Source organism: Paramormyrops kingsleyae, unplaced genomic scaffold (genome assembly GCF_048594095.1).
Source record: "Paramormyrops kingsleyae isolate MSU_618 unplaced genomic scaffold, PKINGS_0.4 ups60, whole genome shotgun sequence".
NCBI classification, from domain to species: domain Eukaryota; kingdom Metazoa; phylum Chordata; class Actinopteri; order Osteoglossiformes; family Mormyridae; genus Paramormyrops; species Paramormyrops kingsleyae.
Genome location: NW_027325998.1, coordinates 1 through 17,201, shown reverse-complemented (window position 1 = coordinate 17,201; position 17,201 = coordinate 1). Strand labels below are relative to the sequence as shown.

The 17,201-nt window shown below is 39.8% G+C and overlaps 3 protein-coding genes across 3 annotated transcripts; 2 read left to right on the top strand and 1 right to left on the bottom strand.

The window, feature by feature from the left end:
* Positions 1–4,330: 4,330 nt before the first annotated feature.
* Positions 4,331–6,614, bottom strand: LOC140586438 (uncharacterized). Its single transcript, XM_072708276.1, has 3 exons — positions 5,833–6,614; positions 5,596–5,741; positions 4,331–5,489 (listed from the first exon to the last, which is right to left on the bottom strand). The coding sequence occupies exons 1-3, from the start codon at positions 6,068–6,070 to the stop codon at positions 4,797–4,799; spliced, it is 1,077 nt and encodes a 358-aa protein (XP_072564377.1). The 5' UTR covers positions 6,071–6,614; the 3' UTR covers positions 4,331–4,796.
* A 1,232-nt stretch (positions 6,615–7,846) lies between these two features.
* On the top strand, positions 7,847–10,158 carry LOC140586436 (uncharacterized). Its single transcript, XM_072708274.1, has 3 exons — positions 7,847–8,665; positions 8,755–8,900; positions 9,007–10,158. The coding sequence occupies exons 1-3, from the start codon at positions 8,428–8,430 to the stop codon at positions 9,697–9,699; spliced, it is 1,077 nt and encodes a 358-aa protein (XP_072564375.1). The 5' UTR covers positions 7,847–8,427; the 3' UTR covers positions 9,700–10,158.
* A 2,373-nt stretch (positions 10,159–12,531) lies between these two features.
* On the top strand, positions 12,532–17,181 carry LOC140586440 (uncharacterized; the record flags this gene model as incomplete). The annotated part of the gene is made up of 3 exons (XM_072708278.1): positions 12,532–13,216; positions 13,576–13,617; positions 15,441–17,181. A coding segment is annotated over exon 3 (1,741 nt), but the record flags the coding sequence as incomplete, so codon positions are not given.
* Positions 17,182–17,201: the final 20 nt, after the last annotated feature.

Here is a 17,201-nt window from a genome sequence, read left to right as displayed (position 1 = left end):
ATGTAGAACCCTGTGGTGGAGTGCCTTAGCCTGACTGAATGCATGGTTTGGGTCAGATGGCCTGACTAGTTGGTAGATTTAGGGACCTTCATACCTGGTCTGGTAAGTCTAGATATTACAGAGTTGCTTTGTTATACTGCCTGTGTAAACATAGGCTGTGTTGCATATTCTTAACAAAGTGCTGAGTTGCGTAGTGTGACATGTAACAGCAGTAATATCATGCTGTATCCTATTCTAGGTCGTACATTTAGACAGGAGAAAGGCTAAAAGTATTGAAGGCATTATTGAAATGGAGCGCTGACTCCACCTGCTGGCCAATTTATTATAAAATTGTAATTGCTGCAGTGTACACAGCCTGAAGAAAGATTGAAGTTTGAAAGATTTGTAAAAGTCAAATGGCAGGAAAATATAAGCAGATTAAAAATATGGACTCAGATGAAGGGAAAGGTGATTAATATTTTAATTTTTAAATAAACAATAAGCAGATTTCAGCTGCATTAACCAAGGTTGGTCTTAGACATAGTAGGACAGTGGCTGTAGTGCCCCCGTTTGACCGATTGCCACCAAACTTGGAAGGTATTTCTGAAGTCTAGTAACACAGATGTGCGTCAAATTTTGTGAGGATTGGATGAAGCACGCCAGAGATATAGCTATTTGAATGAAATGGGCATGGAAATAGTGTGGCCAGCAGGTGGAGTCAGCGCTCCATTTTAGAAATTGTATTCAATACTTTCAGGCCTTCTTATGTGTAAATTAAGTCTGATAATGTTCTATGAGGCAAATTGGTGAAAAATTAAAGCAAATAAAAAATATAGACTCAGGTGAAGGGAAAGGTAACACTTCTTTCAAGGTTTTATGAGAAATAAGGACATTTCAGCTTAATTTGCTAAGGTGGGTCTTAGAAATATATGGACAGTGGTTGTAGCGCCCCCGTTTGACCGATCGGCACCAAATTTGGACGGCCCTTCCGGAGTACTATCCTACACGACATATTAAAGTTTGGTGATGATTGGCTGAGGCATGCCTGAGATATAGCTGTCTGATTGAAATGGCCATGGCACCTGTATGGTTTGGGTGTGGCTGGTGGCCAGCGATTATTGCGGCTGGTGTGGCTGCTTCCCAGCGATTATTAATTGCTTTTATAAAACCAAGACCTAAATGAGAATGATACTAAAAAAACATTAGCATAACTTAAACCATCTAAAAACAGAAAACAGCAAATCGTCAACAAACTACAATTAAAAAGATGTGCCGTCAGACAATATTACAGATATTCTTACCTCTTGCAATGCCAGCAGCAAAATCTAAAAGACAAGCCTTGCAATGGCGGACACCGGAAAGCGGTCACGTACGGCAGCCAATCAGAACCGTAAAAACATGTCCCCCTTTTGGCGAATGTCTACTGAGCACAAACAAAATGTCCGCCACAGAAAGGCGTCTTCGCCGCTATGTAAGGGATAATGTACAGTCAGCCGGTAGTTATCGCAGAAATAAGCCCCGACAGTGTGATCAGGACCCGACGCGAAGCGGAGGGCCTTGTATCACACTGAAGGGGCTTATTTCGCGATGACTACCGGCTGCCTGTACATTATACCGCTTATTACACAGCTATTTGTCACATAAGGAAAAAACCTGGACATCAATATAAATTTGAAACATTTTATTGGCATATTTGTTTTAAATTAGCATTTTTACCCTTCCGCGAAACGATATAGTACCACGTGACCATGCGTTATTACTTTGGAGAGGTTATTTGAAAAGAACGAACCTGCAAATGTCTCAACTGACCAATCAGAATCAAGCATTCCAGAGAGCCATGTAATAAGCCGAATTAATGCTTAACCAGTTTATCCCTTTATGAAGTTAGTTTAGTCTAAATTAATAAATTCAACAGACTTAGCTCTTAAAGCATATAGCAGCAAACCTTTAACATACAACTAAAAACACCTTCGGCTGACAAAGAGCATATGATAACCTAGGCTGACCAGATAATCCATGTCAGGGAGGACACTTTAAGCTACTCCAGGTTTTACAAACTACTTTAAAACTGAAAGGCACCTGTGTTTGGCTAAATAGCTCACTTCTTCTTGTGCTTTGACTGGTTTGATTGAAAAACTCATCCAGCTGTTACACATTAACATTAGTGGCATATGCATGATTATAGGAGACTGATCAATCAGCACACAGCAAGAATTCGGTGCTTAACTGAGATCCAGGTCCTTTTAATTTAAATGGTATTTTACAAATCCTGTCCTAGCTCAATGTGTCCTCCCTGACATGGATTATCTGGTCACCCTAGATAACCCAATTAAAAAAGTAATAAAGTACAACTCCGACACTGACCAAAAAGCAATCATTTGCGTGCCGTTTGCGGTAAATCCCTTGTTGTAAACAATAACTACTAATCGAATTTTAATAACACAGAAGGATTCAAACATCGCCTGGCTGTTTCAGAATGCTTCGTTTTTGCTTAACCCGATAACATGTCTTATTGTAGGCAGTCCGGGCTAAATGTTAGTAAACGAAAATAAAGTTTATTTATTTAAAACTGAGGTACGCCTATCTAAAATCCAACAACAAGCAATCCAGCGAAAGAGGAAATGCTGCTTTCTGAAACTGACCCCAGCCGTTCGTAAAACTATTTATATTCATGGCTATATTTCACTGTTTGTCCGCTTTTTAGTCTTCACCGAGTAGGCCTATAGTCAATTAAACCGCAGATAATACCTAAGTAATAACAGGCGCTCTAAAACTACTAAAACGTTAAAACTGGACTGCATTATGCGTCTAGTTTCGGTCGCAAACCTACAGTCGATTTGTACGACAGACACGCGTATTTAATAAATGCTTCCCAGCGATTATTAATTGCTTTTATAAAACAAAGACCGAACTGAGAATGATACTAAAAAAAACCTTAGCATAACTTAAACCATCTAAAAACAGAAAACAGCAAGTCGTCAACAAACTACAATTAAAAAGATATGTCGTCAGACAATATTACATATATTCTTACCTCTTGCAACGCGACCAGCAAAATCAAAAAGACAAGCCTTGCTGTGGCGGGGGAATGTGGTCACGTACGGCAGCCAATCAGAACCGTAAAAACACATCCCCCTGTCGGCGAATGTCTACTGAGCTTAAACAAGAGAAAGGCGTCTTCGCCGATATGCCGAATTAATGCTTAACCAGCTTATCCCTTTATGAAGTTAGTTTAGTCTAAATTAATAAATTCCACAGACTTAGCTCTTAAAGCATATAGCAGCAAACCTTTAACATACAACTAAAAACACCTTCGGCTGACAAAGAGCATATGATAACCCAATTAAAAAAGTAATAAAGTACAACTCCGACACTGACCAAAAAGCAATCATTTGCGTCCGTTTGCGGTAAATCCCTTGTTGTAAACAATAACTACTAATCGAATTTTAATAACACAGAAGGATTCAAAACATCAAGATTTCAAACATCGCCTGGCTGTTTCAGAATGCTTCGTTTTTGCTTAACCCGATAACATGTCTTATTGTAGGCAGTCCGGGCTAAATGTTAGTAAACGAAAATAAAGTTTATTTATTTAAAACTGAGGTACGCCTATCTAAAACATTAAAACTGGACTGCATTATGCGTTTAGTTTCGGTCGCAAACCTACAATCGATTTGTACGACAGACACGCGTATTTAATAAACGCTTCCCAGCGATTATTAATTGCTTTTGTAAAACCAAGACTGAACTGAGAATGATACTAAAGAAACCTTAGCACAACTTAAACCATCTAAAAACAGAAAACACCAAATCGTAAACAAACTACAGTTAAAAAGATCTGCCGTCAGACAATATTACAAATACACTTACCTCTTGCAACGCCAGCAGCAAAATCTAAAATACAAGCCTTGTATAGCGGACACCTGGAAGCGGTCACGTACAGTACGGCAGCCAATTAGAACCGTAAAAACACGTCCCCCTGTCGGCAAATGTGTGTCAATATGTTGTAATTACATATTCTAAACTACAAACATTTTCTGATATATTAGACTGTGAAACTAACATATTTGGCAAGCTTGTAATAAGTGTAGTCTAACAAAATACAATTAAGCAAATCGCCTGCACTGTTCATTAGCTCAGAAAATGCGGGCTTTGACACAATTTAATGTTATGAAAATGCGCTATACAAATGAACAGTATATTTTCATGAGAGGTCGATTTGGCTACATACAGTATGTATATGCTCTCCTCTCAATAAATAGAACATTTTAAATCATAATGAAGTTCACAAACAAACATTCCCATAGTACGATTTGCCTTTAAACCCAAACAACTTCAAAAACATGAAACATTCACAGTCAATTTGACGTGGTTTTACTTTATAACACATAAAACACAAACCAAAATACAACCGAATTCGCCCTTCTCATGTAATACAAACTGTCATGTCACAAATAAATAGGTCAAACAAGAAGTAATGTACAGTACAATTAGTAGTCCCATACTACTGCCATTTACACAAACTTTATACAAAAAACTTCAAAACTTCACGCTCACAGCAACAGTAATGTACAGTACAAGTAGCCCTATACACCTGCTATTTACACAAACTTTATACAAAAAACTTCAAAACGTCACGCTCACAGCAACAGTAATGTACAGTACAAGTAGTCATATACTACTGCTATTTACACAAACTTTATACAAAAAACCTCAAAACTTCACGCTCAGACTGTCAGAGCAACACAACAAACATATTAAACTAAAAACAGAACACGCTAATACAAAACAAACTACTCCGGCGAGTCATCACATCTCTAGCTAGACGAAGGGACTGCGCTATCTGCAATGTCTACAATAGAAGAAACGTTGCATTCGTCGTCAAAAGAGAACTGAAGGCATTCCTCAAAAAGAAGATGCTCTTCAATAGCTTCCTCTTTGTCCATTAATGATGTTATATTCCGTCGTTTTAAATAGTCCACCAGAGTACAGTGTCCGACAGTCAATGTATAATCTGCGCCGTCATCATTTTTCACTTTTAAAGTTCCGCGTAATACTTTTGAAAATGCCCCCGATTTCTGCAGCATCCTGCAGCTCTGGCATCGTGCAAACCTGCTCTGGCTGTCCCAAGTATCCTGCCGGCTTCCACACAGGGCACACTTCAGGCTTGCCTTAATCTCAGCTCCACATATGGAAGCCTTCACCGTCACAACCGATTCCTCTTCTTGTACAGCGTCCGCGTCTCCCACATCCAAATCGCAGATCTTCTCAATCATGCTCTCTACGGTTGTTGTTAGTTCCACTTTCCCTTCAAAAACTCTAGTCGAAAGCTCCGTAAAGACGTAAGATGAGTCAACCTCCACGTCATGGATCAGTCTCTCCCAAACGCAAAGACTCATCTGGGCAGTTCCATCAAAGACTGTGAATCTCTTCACCTCTTTGTCGCTGCCTCTAATGCTTACAGTTTTCTGCAATGACGCTGCCACGACCTTGGCTTTCACCAAAGGCACCTATAGGAATGAACACCAGTCATTACTTTTCTAAACTTCTCATCCAGAAATAGCGAAATTTTACAAAAGGTGTACATTGTCATTGCAAACTTATTCTTAAACGCACCTTCTTGCCTGCCGGCAGAGCTGTGACATCAACCAGTGTCTGCCTAACGGGTGCTGCAGGTTTCCGAAAAGGAAACGTCACCTTCGTTACAGACAGCTCGGTCAACTGGTTCCCCATCACGTCGAAGTCAGACGTGCCTTTAAAACCTACCAAAAAAAAAAAAAAACCAACAGACATTAATACATACTCAGTAACAACCATGTCCTGGAAAACTGTGCTCTGTAAAGCAATACTTACTCAAAGCCTTTCTGACATGTGTCAGGCGTATTGCCGTGCCATTATCTGAAGCTTGGCTGAACAGCGCACGCTTTCTCGGACTGAAGATGGTCACATCGTGAAATTCTTCACGTCCAGTCTGTAGTACAGCATTAAAAAAACCTCTGTTTTTAGTGGTGAATTTTAATGCTGAGATAGAGTGGATATAGCCACTGACTACGTCTGTGTCCATCCTCATTTTCTTCGCTGGAGTCTCCATGTCGAAAAAGCAATTAGAAAAACATGCAAAACACCCCAATATATATACTGCTGGGACATGCCATTAACCTCCCCTTATTACACGACTCTCTGGAATGCTTGATTCTGATTGGTCAGGTGAGACATTTGCAGGTTTGTTCTTTTCAAATAATAACCGCTCTTTTCAAATAATAACCGCTCCAAAGTAATAACGCATAGCCGCTACTACTTGTATGTTTAAAATGTTAGTCACGTCGTACTATATCGTTTCGCCGAAAGATAAAAATGTTAATTTAAAACAAATATGCCAAGAAAATGTTTCAAATTCATATTCATATATTGTCTCGTGTAGAGTTAATGTTGTCTACACTGACTATAATTTATGTTTTTGTATTTGGGTACATATGTTTGTTCCTTATTTTATTTTTCCTTATTTATATAATTCTCTATGTCCGACATGGGGACTGCACCTAATTTAGTTGTACTTGTTACAATGACAATAAAGTTATTCTGATATTCATGTCCAGTTTTTTTCCTTATGTGGCAAGTAGCCATGTAATAAACTGGATAATGTACAGGCAGCCGGTAATTATCGCGAAATAAGCCCCGACAGTGTGATACAAGAAGCGGAGAGTCTTGTATCACACTGAAGGGGCTTATTTCGCGATAATTACTGGCTGCCTGTACATTATCCCTTACTTACACGGCTACTTGCCACATAAGGAAAAAAACTGGACATGAATATGAATTTGAAACATTGGCGTCGGGTCCTGATCACACGGTCGGGGCTTATTTCGCGATAACTACCGGCTGCCTGTACATTATCCCGCTTATTACACGACTCTCTGGAATGCTTGATTCTGATTGGTCAGTTGAGACATTTGCAGGTTCGTTCTTTTCAAATAATAACCGCTCTTTTCAAATAATAACCGCTCCAAAGTAATAACCCCTAGCCGCTACTACTTGTATGTTTAAAATGTTAGTCACGTTGTACTAATTATCGCGAAATAAGCCCCTTCAGTGTGATACAAGAAGCGGAGGGTCTTGTATCACACTGAAGGGGCTTATTTCGCGATAACTACCGGCTGCCTGTACATTATCCCTTACTTACACGGCTACTTGCCACATAAGGAAAAAAACTGGACATGAATATGAATTTGAAACATTGGCGTCGGGTCCTGATCACACTGTCGGGGCTTATTTCGCGATAACTACCGGCTGCCTGTACATTATCCAGTTTATTACACGGCTACTTGCCACATAAGGAAAAAAACTGGACATGAATATCAGAATAACTTTATTGTCATTGTGACAAGTACAATGAAATTAGGTGCAGTCCCCATGTCGGACATAGAAAATTATATAAATAAGGAAAAATAAAATAAGGAACAAACATATGTACCCAAATACAAAAACATAAATTATAGTCAGTGTAGACAACATTAACTCTACACGAGACAATATATGAATATGAATTTGAAACATTTTCTTGGCATATTTGTTTTAAATTAACATTTTTATCTTTCCGCGAAACGATATAGTACGACGTGACTAACATTTTAAACATACAAGTAGTAGCGGCTATGCATTATTACTTTGGAGCGGTTATTATTTGAAAAGAGCGGTTATTATTTGAAAAGAACGAACCTGCAAATGTCTCAACTGACCAATCAGAATCAAGCATTCCAGAGAGTCGTGTAATAAGCGGGATAATGTACAGGCAGCCGGTAGTTATCGCGAAATAAGCCCCTTCAGTATGATACAAGACTCTCCGCTTCTTGTATCACACTGTCGGGGCTTATTTCGCGATAATTACCGGCTGCCTGTACATTATCCAGTTTATTACACGGCTACTTGCCACATAAGGAAAAAAACTGGACATGAATATCAGAATAACTTTATTGTCATTGTAACAAGTACAACTAAATTAGGTGCAGTCCCCATGTCGGACATAGAGAATTATATAAATAAGGAAAAATAAAATAAGGAACAAACATATGTACCCAAATACAAAAACATAAATTATAGTCAGTGTAGACAACATTAACTCTACACGAGACAATATATGAATATGAATTTGAAACATTTTCTTGGCATATTTGTTTTAAATTAACATTTTTATCTTTCGGCGAAACGATATAGTACGATGTGACTAACATTTTAAACATACAAGTAGTAGCGGCTATGCGTTATTACTTTGGAGCGGTTATTATTTGAAAAGAGCGGTTATTATTTGAAAAGAACAAACCTGCAAATGTCTCACCTGACCAATCAGAATCAAGCATTCCAGAGAGTCGTGTAATAAGGGGAGGTTAATGGCATGTCCCAGCAGTATATATATTGGGGTGTTTTGCATGTTTTTCTAATTGCTTTTTCGACATGGAGACTCCAGCGAAGAAAATGAGGATGGACACAGACGTAGTCAGTGGCTATATCCACTCTATCTCAGCATTAAAATTCACCACTAAAAACAGAGGTTTTTTTAATGCTGTACTACAGACTGGACGTGAAGAATTTCACGATGTGACCATCTTCAGTCCGAGAAAGCGTGCGCTGTTCAGCCAAGCTTCAGATAATGGCACGGCAATACGCCTGACACATGTCAGAAAGGCTTTGAGTAAGTATTGCTTTACAGAGCACAGTTTTCCAGGACATGGTTGTTACTGAGTATGTATTAATGTCTGTTGGGTTTTTTTTTTTTGGTAGGTTTTAAAGGCACGTCTGACTTCGACGTGATGGGGAACCAGTTGACCGAGCTGTCTGTAACGAAGGTGACGTTTCCTTTTCGGAAACCTGCAGCACCCGTTAGGCAGACACTGGTTGATGTCACAGCTCTGCCGGCAGGCAAGAAGGTGCGTTTAAGAATAAGTTTGCAATGACAATGTACACCTTTTGTAAAATTTCGCTATTTCTGGATGAGAAGTTTAGAAAAGTAATGACTGGTGTTCATTCCTATAGGTGCCTTTGGTGAAAGCCAAGGTCGTGGCAGCGTCATTGCAGAAAACTGTAAGCATTAGAGGCAGCGACAAAGAGGTGAAGAGATTCACAGTCTTTGATGGAACTGCCCAGATGAGTCTTTGCGTTTGGGAGAGACTGATCCATGACGTGGAGGTTGACTCATCTTACGTCTTTACGGAGCTTTCGACTAGAGTTTTTGAAGGGAAAGTGGAACTAACAACAACCGTAGAGAGCATGATTGAGAAGATCTGCGATTTGGATGTGGGAGACGCGGACGCTGTACAAGAAGAGGAATCGGTTGTGACGGTGAAGGCTTCCATATGTGGAGCTGAGATTAAGGCAAGCCTGAAGTGTGCCCTGTGTGGAAGCCGGCAGGATACTTGGGACAGCCAGAGCAGGTTTGCACGATGCCAGAGCTGCAGGATGCTGCAGAAATCGGGGGCATTTTCAAAAGTATTACGCGGAACTTTAAAAGTGAAAAATGATGACGGCGCAGATTATACATTGACTGTCGGACACTGTACTCTGGTGGACTATTTAAAACGACGGAATATAACATCATTAATGGACAAAGAGGAAGCTATTGAAGAGCATCTTCTTTTTGAGGAATGCCTTCAGTTCTCTTTTGACGACGAATGCAACGTTTCTTCTATTGTAGACATTGCAGATAGCGCAGTCCCTTCGTCTAGCTAGAGATGTGATGACTCGCCGGAGTAGTTTGTTTTGTATTAGCGTGATCTGTTTTTAGTTTAATATGTTTGTTGTGTTGCTCTGACAGTCTGAGCGTGAAGTTTTGATGTTTTTTGTATAAAGTTTGTGTAAATAGCAGTAGTATATGACTACTTGTACTGTACATTACTGTTGCTGTGAGCGTGACGTTTTGAAGTTTTTTGTATAAAGTTTGTGTAAATAGCAGGTGTATAGGGCTACTTGTACTGTACATTACTGTTGCTGTGAGCGTGAAGTTTTGAAGTTTTTTGTATAAAGTTTGTGTAAATGGCAGTAGTATGGGACTACTAATTGTACTGTACATTACTTCTTGTTTGACCTATTTGTTTGTGACATGACAGTTTGTATTACATGAGAAGGGCGAATTCGGTTGTATTTTGGTTTGTGTTTTATGTGTTATAAAGTAAAACCACGTCAAATTGACTGTGAATGTTTCATGTTTTTGAAGTTGTTTGGGTTTAAAGGCAAATCGTACTATGGGAATGTTTGTTTGTGAACTTCATTATGATTTAAAATGTTCTATTTATTGAGAGGAGAGCATATACATACTGTATGTAGCCAAATCGACCTCTCATGAAAATATACTGTTCATTTGTATAGCTCATTTTCATAACATTAAATTGTGTCAAAGCCCGCATTTTCTGAGCTAATGAACAGTGCAGGCGATTTGCTTAATTGTATTTTGTTAGACTACACTTATTACAAGCTTGCCAAATATGTTAGTTTCACAGTCTAATATATCAGAAAATGTTTGTAGTTTAGAATATGTAATTACAACATATTGACACACATTCGCCGACAGGGGGACGTGTTTTTACGGTTCTAATTGGCTGCCGTACTGTACGTGACCGCTTCCAGGTGTCCGCTATACAAGGCTTGTATTTTAGATTTTGCTGCTGGCGTTGCAAGAGGTAAGTGTATTTGTAATATTGTCTGACGGCAGATCTTTTTAACTGTAGTTTGTTTACGATTTGGTGTTTTCTGTTTTTAGATGGTTTAAGTTGTGCTAAGGTTTCTTTAGTATCATTCTCAGTTCAGTCTTGGTTTTACAAAAGCAATTAATAATCGCTGGGAAGCGTTTATTAAATACGCGTGTCTGTCGTACAAATCGATTGTAGGTTTGCGACCGAAACTAAACGCATAATGCAGTCCAGTTTTAATGTTTTAGATAGGCGTACCTCAGTTTTAAATAAATAAACTTTATTTTCGTTTACTAACATTTAGCCCGGACTGCCTACAATAAGACATGTTATCGGGTTAAGCAAAAACGAAGCATTCTGAAACAGCCAGGCGATGTTTGAAATCTTGATGTTTTGAATCCTTCTGTGTTATTAAAATTCGATTAGTAGTTATTGTTTACAACAAGGGATTTACCGCAAACGGCACGCAAATGATTGCTTTTTGGTCAGTGTCGGAGTTGTACTTTATTACTTTTTTAATTGGGTTATCATATGCTCTTTGTCAGCCGAAGGTGTTTTTAGTTGTATGTTAAAGGTTTGCTGCTATATGCTTTAAGAGCTAAGTCTGTGGAATTTATTAATTTAGACTAAACTAACTTCATAAAGGGATAAACTGGTTAAGCATTAATTGGGCATAGGCGAAGACGCCTTTCTCTTGTTTAAGCTCAGTAGACATTCGCCGACAGGGGGACGTGTTTTTACGGTTCTGATTGGCTGCCGTACGTGACCACATTCCCCCGCCATAGCAAGGCTTGTCTTTTTGATTTTGCTGGTCGCGTTGCAAGAGGTAAGAATATAGGCTATGTAATATTGTCTGACGACACATCTTTTTAATTGTAGTTTGTTGACGACTTGCTGTTTTCTGTTTTTAGATGGTTTAAGTTGTGCTAAGGTTTTTTTTAGTATCATTCTCAGTTCGGTCTTTGTTTTATAAAAGCAATTAATAATCGCTGGGAAGCATTTATTAAATACGCGTGTCTGTCGTACAAATCGATTGTAGGTTTGCGACCGAAACTAGACGCATAATGCAGTCCAGTTTTAACGTTTTAGTAGTTTTAGAGCGCCTGTTATTACTTAGGTATTATCTGCGGTTTAATTGACTATAGGCCTACTCGGTGAAGACTAAAAAGCGGGCAAACAGTGAAATATAGCCATGAATATAAATAGTTTTACGAACGGCTGCGGTCAGTTTCAGAAAGCAGCATTTCCTCTTTCGCTGGATTGCTTGTTGTTGGATTTTAGATAGGCGTACCTCAGTTTTAAATAAATAAACTTTATTTTCGTTTACTAACATTTAGCCCGGACTGCCTACAATAAGACATGTTATCGGGTTAAGCAAAAACGAAGCATTCTGAAACAGCCAGGCGATGTTTGAAATCCTTCTGTGTTATTAAAATTCGATTAGTAGTTATTGTTTACAACAAGGAATTTACCGCAAACGGCACGCAAATGATTGCTTTTTGGTCAGTGTCGGATTTGTACTTTATTACTTTTTTAATTGGGTTATCATATGCTCTTTGTCAGCCGAAGGTGTTTTTAGTTGTATGTTAAAGGTTTGCTGCTATATGCTTTAAGAGCTAAGTCTGTGGAATTTATTAATTTAGACTAAACTAACTTCATAAAGGGATAAGCTGGTTAAGCATTAATTCGGCATAGCGGCGAAGACGCCTTTCTGAGGCGGACATTTTGTTTAAGCTCAGTATAGACATTCGCCGACAGGGGGATGTGTTTTTAGGGTTCTGATTGGCTGCCGTACGTGACCGCTTCCCCCCGCCATAGCAAGGCTTGTCTTTTTGATTTTGCTGCTAGCGTTGCAAGAGGTAAGAATATATGTAATATTGTCTGACGACACATCTTTTTAATTGTTGTTTAAATTGTTGTTTGTTGACGATTTGCTGTTTTCTGTTTTTAGATGGTTTAAGATGTGCTAAGGTTTTTTTTTAGTATTCTCAGTTCGGTCTTGGTTTTATAAAAGCAATTAATAATCGCTGGGAAGCATTTATTAAATACGCGTGTCTGTCGTACAAATCGATTGTAGGTTTGCAACCGAAACTACTAACATTTAGCCCGGACTCCCTACAATAACACATGTTATCGAGTTAAGCAAAAACGAAGTATTCTGAAACAGCCTGGCGATGTTTGAAATCCTTCTGTGTTATTAAAATTCGATTAGTAGTTATTGTTTACAACAAGTGATTGTCAGCCGAAGGTGTTTTTAGTTGTATGTTAAAGGTTTGCTGCTATATGCTTTAAGAGTTAAGTCTGTGGAATATTAATTTAGATTAAACAACTAACTTTATAAAAGGATAAGCTGGTAAAGCATTAATTCGGCATAGCGGCGAAGACGCCTTTCTGTGGCGGACATTTTGTTTTCGCGGCAGACATTTTCTTTACGCTCAGTAGACATTCGCCGAAAGGGGGACTTGTTTTTACGGTTCTGATTGTCTGCCGTACGTGACCGCTTCCAGGTCTCCGCTATAGCAAGGCTTGTGTTTTAGATTTTGCTGCTCGCGTTGCAAGAGGTAAGAATATATGTAGTATTGTCTTTGTGCCATTGCACTACTAAGAATGGTACAGTGCAAAATCTGTCTGTACGTTTATGGGAAGTTTATCATGCAGCTGCATATACTAATGAAATGTATGTACAAATGCACCTGTCAATCATTAACTGATGCATGTTGTCTTTGTAGACTGAAGGGCTGTGATATCACAGGAATCAAAAGTAAATATTTTTAGGGTGATGTCTATCAGCAATCGTGTTTGAGGTTTTCTTAAGTTGAATAACATTGAAAGGTATATCAACTTTACATGGTGTTTTCAATGAAGGTGACTGTTGGCAAATGTTTATGAAATGAAACTTGTGTGTCACTTTTCTCTGCAGAGTTGTGCTGGACTGCCACCCTTGAGGAGAAAGTGATATACGGTATGCTTTGTGTACTTAGACAACATACACTGACATACACTGTGTGCAGAATTAGGCAAGTAATATTTCCGGAGATATTTCTTGCCAACAGTTGGGCAGAATTATACATTCTGAAGTTTTTCTTTTGCTCTAAGTAAATGTACTTAGAGAAAATGTTACATTATAGTTTCACAAAGGAAAATAAAAGAAAAGCACTTCTGTGGGCACAATTATCAAGCAATCAGAAACTAAGTGGATTTTTTTCACTTAACTATCAACAGAAATAATAATGAAATTGTCTGAAGTCTATATAAGGAACAACGAACGTCACCAAGTTTATTGTCCTGTATCGTCACCTTTATTCTGAATGACCATCATCAGCCTGTTTGCCATTGAACCACCGAAGTCTTTGTTTTGATCCTGTCTTATATTAGCCACGTCAGCTAGGACCGTGTCCCAGATGCTGATCTGAGAAGTGTCCTGCTTGCTTGGTAAATCTCATACTTCACTCGGGCTGTGTAGCTCTTAATGGGCGTTGAGTCAGGCGATGATGACAGCCTGGTCATAAGTCAGTGACCTTTTTTGTCTAATCTATGGAATACTTTGATGCATGGGAAGGGGCACTGTCTTGCATGCATATCAAGGAGACAGGCACTGTTGTGCATGAATATCATAGGAAGGGGCAGTGTTCTGCATGCATGTCATAACATTTTTGAAAGCTGCTGAAATTTCCTCTAGAAATTGGCAGTAGTTAATTTTATACCACCTGGAAGTCTGAAAGAGCCAACAAGTTCATCACTGATAACTGCAGCCCACACCATCACTTCTCCACTGCCCTGTGGGTGCTCGAAGAAGATGACCATCCATGGACCTATCCATCTGCTACAAGAGTCACTCTCACCTCATCTGATTTTTTTCACAAAACCTTTATAAAATCATTCTTGACATGTCTGTGTGCATTCTTGACTTTTTAGCTTGCATACCTTTATTGCGTAGAGCTTATATTACAGCAATTCTGATCCTAGTGATTTCATGTAACACACTACAAAGTGCTTCCAGAGCGTTCAGATTGCAGTTGTTAAAAGTGGTGGCATTTGATTCTAAAGTCTTCTTTTTAATTGAACACATAACTTTGGCAGTTATTTTGTTGCCTCGCTATATGCTGCTTCCATCCTCTTTGTGTGTTGCCCACAAAACAATCAATTGTACAATAATTATGTTTTGAATGTTTAGCAGGTTTGGTTATTTCGACTGGCACTTTAATATTTTGATTTTCTTCTGTCTGCAAGGTGCTTTTCTGGCCCATTTCAGTAATCATAAACATGCTTCATTCTGCATAGGAAAGTATGTTTTCCTGTTATCAAAACAAAGTACTCAGATCAAAAACCAAACATTTTGCCATTTTTAAACATTCTGTTTTAGGTTCATCTGGACTGAAAACATTGGTCGACAAGATACAAATAAAGTACATGCCTAATTCTGCACACAGTGTACATATCACAAACGTGGGTCAGTTAGTGTTGAGGTGAAACTTTTGTGTGTAATGCAGATGTGACAGGTAAGTGTTTTGTCTGATTAAAAAAAAAACATAAGTCATGAGGCATATTTATTTTAGGATAATGAGTGTAATGGTTAAAATTCAGTTTGTAGGTTGTGTAACTTCCAGACAGTTGCTGAGTCAGCTGCATCACTGACTTACTGTAAGTGGTGAGAAAGCTGTTAGTGGAACTGCTCCTGATTGATGTGCACTATGTATACACATTTGATGGCTTTGTGACAACATCAGTGCAAAGTACAGTTGCAAGCAGGTGTGCTTCTCCCCCCCCCCCCCCGTTCATCTGCAGATGCCTCGCACAAAGGCTTCCCGGCGTTCCGCAGCAGCGAAGAAGAGGCTGTTGGACCGGCAGCGAGCTCCTGATAGTTTTGATGTGGCTATGACTGATGACGGGGTTAACCCGTTTCCCCCCTCTCGGAATACCAAAACGGCGATGACTGTGACTAATCGGACGAGCCACAACCAACGGACTGACCCCGCTGCTGCTGCCGTCCATGTCGTGGCTATGACTGATGACGGGGTTAACCCGTTTCCCCCCTCTCGGAATACCAAAACGGCGATGACTGTGACTTTCCTGACGAGCCACGACCAACAACCTGAGCAGGCCGCACAGCAGCGGCCTGTGTCCGTCATGGCTATGACTGATGACGGGGTTAACCCGTTCCCCCCCTCTCGGAATACCAAAACGGCGATGACTGTGACTTTTCCGACGAGCCATGACCACCGGGTTCCCGCCCTGGGTGCCATTTGTAGGACCGTCGACGAGTTCTGTATGCCTTTTCTTGATAAAGATAAGGCAAGGACGGACGAGGTACTGCAGCCCCCTCATAAAAGAAAGGCTGCAAAGTGGACTGACCCCAAAAGTGAACCAGAATGTGAACCAGCATGCGAACTTGAAACAAAACTTGAAACAAAACTTGAAACAGAACTTGAAACAGAACTTGAAAGTGAACTTGAACTGAGAAATACCCTGGCAGTGCCAAACTATTACCCAACCGTGGATCAACAACAGCATGTGAACCCTGTAACTATCTGTGTATCTCCTCATTTTCCTCAGGCACGTGCAGTGAGAGGCTCATTCCATCAAGGACACCCACGATTTGGAGTCAACAGTAACAAGCAATGTGTTGCTAATAGTTTGATTGCTATAGTAACGTGTAAGGTAAAGAATGTTTTAACCTGGTCAGTCACAGACATTGATCAAGTGCTGCTGAAAGGAGATGACCTCTACACTACCATCAGAGATGCTAGGAGAATTGGAGATGCTTCTGGGTATCTGTTAGTTAGAGATCTACCAACAGAGTACACATTGAATGGTGATAAATATGAAATAAACTACCATGATGACATGTTTGTTGGCTTGTTTGGTGTCAGTGAATATGGAGATATGGGTGACATTTTCATGTCAGCTGATGCAGCGGTAAGAAGAGTATTCTCACAGTATGATGCGTGTCTTTTTACTCTTAAAGTAAATACATGTGCCATCATTAAGCAAGGGTCATGGTATGTGGTGATCGACTCCCATTCCCGACGAGGAGATGGAGCAAGCGACGCATCAGGCAGAAGTATATTGGTGTGCCACTCTACCATAGATTCTTTGCTAGACCATGTGGATACCCTAGGACTATCTTTAGATGCAACAGGGGAACAGTTTGAGATTACAGCTGTGAGTGTGACTAGTCGAAGCATCCTGCACCAGCATCCAGATGGCAACTGCCCAGCCACCAGCGTCAACCAGCTTACCAGCATGTCAGGCCATCCAGACGGTAAGTCCTCAGTCACCAGTGTCAACCAGCGTACCAACATATCAGACCATCCAGACGACAACTCCTCAGTGACCAGAGTCCAGCAGTTTGCCAGAATGTCAGACAGCCAATATGGTGTGGTAAGGCCAAATGTGACACATGGTACAGACCCTGAGGTTGATGTCCGTGTGAACAATGAAGGTGATGTAGTTTTTATCAGTGAGCTACGCAGTGAGCAGTTTCTGTTCAGTCCTTTGACAATCCAGCAGCAAAGAAGGCTTTCCTGTAAGCTTGGTGTGGTGTAC